We start from the raw sequence: 6657 nt of genomic DNA, 5'->3' as shown, positions 1-6657 counted from the left end.
GACTTTTAACTTTTATAAAAAAGTCTAATGGACATAGTTAAAATTTAGTACATTATAATGTGTATAGGAGCCGGAAAAAAGGAATAAAGATAAACTCATATATTACATATTATAGATCAGCATACCCGTATTTATTGTTATCTTGATATAGTATATAAATAAAATTAAATTATATCTCTAAGATTATAAAATATACATAAATATCTACACGCCTATTATTTGTACACAGCGTTCTTATGTGGGGAATGAACATATTTAAGGTGTAAAATTAATTTCATTCATATTTCCGGCAATATCCATTTGAACCATCCACCATCTTGCATGCCCATTATTTATTATAATAGAAAAGTATACCAACTTGAAATATTAAAACACCAAAACCTTGGTTATAAATAGCTTCTGTTAGCCCTCCAACAAAAGCAAGCAATATCAACTATTAGAACTAGAACAACCAAACAAACATACAATATGGCTTCCTCACCAATATTCCTTTCTTCACTTCTCTTATACGTAGTCATTTCATTAGCATCCGGTGATGAGTCCATCATCAATGACAACCATCTCAATCTTCCATCCGACGGCTGGTGGAGAACTGATGAAGAAGTGAGGTCCATCTACTTACAGTGGTCTGCCGAGCACGGGAAAACTAACAACCACAACGGTATCATCAACCAGCAAGACGAAAGGTTCAATATTTTCAAAGACAACCTAAGGTTCATTGATCTACATAATGAGAACAACAAGAACGCTACTTACAAGCTTGGTCTCACCATATTCGCTGATCTCACTAACGATGAGTACCGGATGTTAAACCTTGGGGCAAGAACCGAGCCTGTCCGCCGCATCACTAAGGCCAAGAACGTTAACATGAAATATTCAGCCGCAGTAAACGACGTGGAGGTTCCGGAGACGGTTGATTGGAGACAGAAAGGAGCCGTTAATGCCATTAAAAACCAAGGAACTTGCGGTAATTACGAATTAGTAATTATGCTCTTTTTTCCTTTTTAATCTAAATGATATTTAAAACAAAATTATTCAACTTCAAATTTCAACTAAAAGTATTTAACTTCAATTTATACATGCTTCACATGTAAATTTGTTTAGGATCCGTATCAGAGTTGGCAAATTTTATTTTCATTCTAATATTTTTAAAAATATTTATATATATAATAGGTTTATATTTGAAATTTCGATCATGGCTCATAATGTTTTTATTGGTTAAATATTTACATTATATATGGTAAAATTATGTAAGAAATATAAACAAAAATAAACGTTGCTTTTTTGGTTTATATGAGTAAGCTTCCATGTCAATATATAATCATCAACTTTGTTTTAAATTTCAAGAACGTAAATATTATCTAGAGTGTGTGTTTTCATCTAAAGGTGACACACTAATTTAGTATGTAACACATGAACATGAAAGTATATTTTCTCTAAATAAATGTAACACAAGGAGTTGTGTGTTGAGTTACTGATTTTAACATGTAATCGGCAACAGGAAGCTGCTGGGCATTTTCGACAGCTGCAGCAGTAGAAGGTGTAAACAAGATCGTAACAGGAGAACTTATATCTCTGTCTGAACAAGAACTTGTTGACTGCGACAGATCCTACAACCAAGGCTGTAACGGTGGTTTAATGGACTATGCTTTTCAATTCATCATGAAAAACGGCGGTTTGAACACCGAGCAAGATTATCCTTACCGTGGTTCCAACGGAAAATGCAACTCTTTGCTGGTAAGGAAAAGAAAACAGAGTAAACAGAGTAACTCTGTTTTTCTCTCTATACATTTTAAAGAACTGCTTGAAAAATCTGATTCTTCGTGTTTGCAGAAGAATTCAAGAGTTGTAACTATTGATGGTTACGAAGATGTTCCTACTGAAGATGAAACGGCGTTGAAGAGAGCAGTTTCATACCAGCCCGTGAGTGTTGCTATTGAAGCGGGTGGAAGAGTTTTCCAACATTACCAATCGGTAAGCAAACCGGGATTAAACCGAGATTAGTTGTTTATTAACTAAACCGAGTATAAATTTAGGTAATAAACCCGGTTTTGGCATGTTAATAACCGGTTTGGCTATATTGGCAGGGGATCTTCACGGGGAAGTGTGGCACAACTCTAGATCATGCAGTGGTGGCTGTTGGTTATGGTTCCGAGAACGGTGTTGACTATTGGATTGTAAGGAACTCGTGGGGTATAGGTTGGGGAGAGGATGGTTACATTAGGATGGAGAGAAACTTGGCTAAGTCTAAGTCCGGCAAGTGTGGGATTGCGGTTGAAGCCTCATACCCGGTTAAGTACAGTCCAAACCCGGTTGGTGGAACCAGCAGTGTTTGAAGCTATTAAAATAAAACTCAATAATCAGTTGGGAGTTTTATAAGTATGATTTAATCGCATATTATTGTTTGTATGTATAGTATATCAAAAAAGAAAGTATTTGATCCAGCATACGGATTTAATCTGTATAAATCCTTATGTCGATCAAATATCACTTCATTTAAAGAAAGATTGATTTGGTTGTTTATGTATTAAGAGAAGTATAATAAAATGATATATTTCTCTTAACCTCATTGGTTTCATGTTTCATTGGTTTATCTTAATTTATCAAAGTATGTACTGAAACAAATCATAAACATACACATATGTTTGCCGTCAAACAAAAAAACATACACATATGTTCACAAAAAAGGTTGTAAGCTAGGGCTCAGCTGAAAAAACGTCTGGATTGAAGGCCCAATCGTTCATTTTAGTTAAGAAAACTTAGTGGAAATTTGGTGGCAAGTGGAAACCCCTCAAGCTAAGTTGAAACATCCATGCGGTGTAATCTATTAGAGGAACAAGAGGAAAAAAGGGTTGATGTACTTTAAAGGACGAACGAAGACAGCTAAACGAAAATTTCCCATAATATTGTGCTTTTTAAGGGCATCTCCAACCCCTACTCCATTTTCTACTCCAAACATCATTTTGGAGTAAAATCATTTCCAATCCCACTTCATTTTCAACTCCAAAATGGAGTAATGGCTAGGGTTACTCCATTTATGGAGTAATCTTACACATTACTCCATTTTGGAGTTGAACTTTTTTTATTTATGAAATGGTCCTTTAAATCTTTAATGTTCTTATTTCTTACTTAAATAATATTTTAAAATGATACAACAACATGAAAAATAATTTATTTCATTATTTAATAATTTGACATAAAATGCATAACATAACTAAAAATAAAATAAGTGATTTAAATGTCTGATTTCAAAAAAAAAAACTCGATTTAGGAATATCAAAGATAAAGAAACTCATTTTTTCATTACGAAATGCATTAATCGATCATTTGTGGGAAAATATTATAATGTTTATTATTGAACCAACTTATACATTATGTTTTATTGTACTTTTATGATTTTTTGTACCTTTTAATAATAAATGTTTAATTTAAATAAATTATATTTTAAAGTATTTTTGCAAACATAAAATAGTTGGGGTTAATTAGTAAACATTTATAAGTATAAGATATTATTAACAATTATTAACTATATTTGGAATAAAAAATAGAGTAATACATTGGAGTAAAACATCACTCCATTTTGGAATTGCACCATTTTAGAATAAAATTTAGAGTAATACATTGGAGATGCTCTAAGCTAACAATTTTCTCCACGGCCTTTCCTTTTGTGATTAATTTACTTTTATTCTGAGCACTACAAAAGTTCCTAGTTTCGAACCACTACAAAAGTTAGCGGTTTTATTTACAAACGTAAGTTACTTGTTTATTAATGAGTGTTAGTTTGGTTAATGACGACACTCGACATAGTCATTGTCAGCTTTATTCTCAAATTATCTATAATCTATTTCTTATAGTGGAGGATTTGTTTTGCAGTGGACCAGTGGTGGTAAAATTCATACTTACATGGATGCTCCTACATGCGATGTAGTATATTATTTAAATCCCACTCGATGTAGGTTTTGAAAAATGTTTAACCTTACAAAAAGTATCATTGATATCTAGGGCATCATGGCCTAAGGTAAGGTAAGGACAGTTCTCCTGCACTCAGGTTGCGAATTCAAATTCTAATAGAAGAAATTATTTCATGATGGTTCTGAATACCATACAAGTATTTTTTTTTTGAAACACGGATACCATACAAGTATAGATCCATGTTTTATATATATTTATCTGTGAACTACACTTTCTTTTGAAAATTAGTTTGAGCTTTTCTATAGGTTTAGAATATCCCTACGTTAAAATATATAATATATATATATATATATATTGATAAGATAGTGCCACAAAAAAGTATCTAGATTAAATGGTTAGATAGACTATCCAAATTCAAACTTTTTTTTGTCTAACCAAATTTAAACTTTGTTTATAAGTGATGATGATAAATACAGCTAATATAATTAGATATTTGATAATACTACTGAGGATTGTAATTGTAAGAGCATGCCCATTAGGGGTTCATGGGTGGGGTTCACACTCTTCCCAAAAAAAAAAATAATAAAATATATGAATAGTGATGAACCCCTCTCTCCTAAAGTTCTTTGGGATGAACCCCTCTCTCATGAAGTTCGTCACTGTAGCGCGGGCCCCACGTGTCGTGGTGGCCCGCGATTGGTCTATCTCTTTTTTTTTTTTTTTTTTTTTTTTAAAAGAAAATCAAAAGAAAAATGGAAAAAGTTTAATAATAAAAAACTAAAAGGATGAACCCCAAGAGGGGTTCATTGATGGGGGTGCTCTAAGTCCAAACACTCTGGTTCCTGCAGAAGCTTTGACAGAGATCAAAGCCCAGCCAACACATTGTCACTCTCGGTCCAGCAAGCCTGTCAAGCCCATTATGCCTGTCTGCAACGGTAACAAAGGTGAAGCGCATGTGACGACAAAGCATTCACCTTATCATCAGCGTTGTACGACTTTGCCAGCTATCAGTCTCCAACTATGTAACATATTTGATTCATTGACTGTATGCTGAGCTGTGCCCTAGTGGCGTCTCTGATCCTCTTGTATAAATACTCTATGATGTAATCATCGCTCACTTGAGCAGAATAGGAATATAAAAACGCAGTTTTCACTTTCTTCTCTTTCAAGCTTTCTTAAGCTTTCAGTAATTACTATTCACTAGTAATAGAAACACTAAAACCTATATTCAAGTATTAGAAACGCTATTTGGAGTCACTAAACGAAGTCCATACTCTTGGTGACATGCTAATATTAATTATGCTCTAACTTGTGGTAACTATGTACAATCCTTTATACTTTTTTCTCTTGGTGCTAATATTAATGATGCACTAACTTGTGGTAACTATGTATAATCCTGTATACTTCTTGTGTCCGAAAAGAAAAATGAGTTAGTAGGTCTGGTGGCAAAGTATTTAGTAGACACTTCGGCACTCAGGCTCGATTTTCATTCAGATGGAAGGACTATTTATAATGTTGAGTTCTCGACAGAGAAGTTTCTTCAGTTCTCGGAGGCAGCATATGGCTTGGCTTTTCGACATCAGTGTAGTCAACCGGTCGAGTGAGTCTAGAAGGAGTACACGGTGGTCTGTGGGGCCTTACTTCCCAGCACCGGCGGCGACTCTGTGTTTATGTCCGGTGGTAGGATTTCACGCCATTTGAAACTAAGAGATATGCTGTTCCAATCGTGTTCTGTTATTGTTAAATCCGCTTATAACCGTTTTTGGCTAAGAAATAAGAAACTGAGACCGATGATACCAAATCGAGTCGGGAGATGCGCTTTATGGTGTTGACCTATTGGTCCTAGTGCTGCATTCTAATGTTTTGGAGACCAATGTTTGGTGTTGAAATTTAGTCTCGATAAAGTTTAGTTAAGCTCGGTTTCATATTGTGACTTGTGGTCGATTTGTAGGGGTTCAAGAGACAGTTCTTTTCGGGTCGTGGAAGGGACTTGTTCTCCTCGGATAAAATTACGATAAAGTAGAAGATCAGATAGCGTAGGATTTTGGATGATACTAGAACACTTTGTTTATAAATACGGTTAAGTTCTTATGGTTGAAATTATGTATTATTTTTGGGTTAATAAAAAGTTTAAGTTGAGCTTAAAAAAAAGCATACGTCGTTTCATTTCTGCAGAAAAGAGCTAAAATGGCAAAAACCATATGAGCTAAAATAAACAAAGGAGACGATGGTACAATTCATACAGCATAAGAAGAGTCTCGCATAAGAAATAGATAGGGCGATAACTACAATTATATCATTATAGTAAACGATATCAACATATCAAATTTAAGCGCTATCATACTAAACATTACAAACAAGAGTTATTCGTTTTCCATAGTATCTTTAGTTTCACCAAAAAATTATAGTCTAATTTTTAGAATGCATATACATTTTAAAGATTCTAGTGAATTGCGAAGGCTGCTTATCTTGAAAGTTTGAAACTAGTGGAAGGTAGCAGTCATCTTAAAGTATTGTTTGATTCCTTCAGCGAATCCTCTTCTTGCCATGACTGAATCACGAGGAATCGTGAATAGTCTAATCTTTAAACAGAGCCCAAAGGTTCGACAAGTATCAAAGGATGACGGAATAATGTGGGCATGTGTTCCACGTGCCTTTTTGCCAACATAGCAATAATTCAGAACAAACACTCTGATCTGACTTTGGGGAAAACAACAGTGGCCGGTATGGATGAATTTATATGTT

General features: G+C 34.2%; 1 protein-coding gene across 1 annotated transcript; it reads left to right on the top strand.

Annotated features, from left to right (window-relative positions):
• The first annotated feature begins 406 nt into the window (after window positions 1-406).
• LOC108821060 (cysteine proteinase COT44) lies at window positions 407-2351 on the top strand. Its single transcript, XM_018594105.2, has 4 exons — window positions 407-967; window positions 1502-1737; window positions 1834-1974; window positions 2088-2351. Exons 1-4 carry the CDS (start codon window positions 469-471, stop codon window positions 2334-2336), a joined length of 1125 nt encoding a protein of 374 aa, XP_018449607.1. The 5' UTR covers window positions 407-468; the 3' UTR covers window positions 2337-2351.
• The last annotated feature ends 4306 nt before the right edge of the window (window positions 2352-6657 follow it).

This window comes from Raphanus sativus, chromosome 8, assembly GCF_000801105.2.
Source record: "Raphanus sativus cultivar WK10039 chromosome 8, ASM80110v3, whole genome shotgun sequence".
Classification (NCBI taxonomy): Eukaryota; Viridiplantae; Streptophyta; class Magnoliopsida; order Brassicales; family Brassicaceae; genus Raphanus; species Raphanus sativus.
The sequence above is the reverse complement of the archived record's forward strand: the minus strand, read 5'-3'. Positions and strand labels throughout refer to the sequence as shown.

Excerpts from the sequence above, each read along its gene's own strand:
- LOC108821060 (XM_018594105.2), top strand. The coding sequence starts at position 469 with ATGGCTTCCTCACCAATATTCCTTTCTTCACTTCTCTTATACGTAGTC. Across the intron at positions 968-1,501 it reads TAAAAACCAAGGAACTTGCG|GAAGCTGCTGGGCATTTTCG; the intron begins GTAATTACGAAT and ends AATCGGCAACAG. Across the intron at positions 1,738-1,833 it reads GAAAATGCAACTCTTTGCTG|AAGAATTCAAGAGTTGTAAC; the intron begins GTAAGGAAAAGA and ends TCGTGTTTGCAG.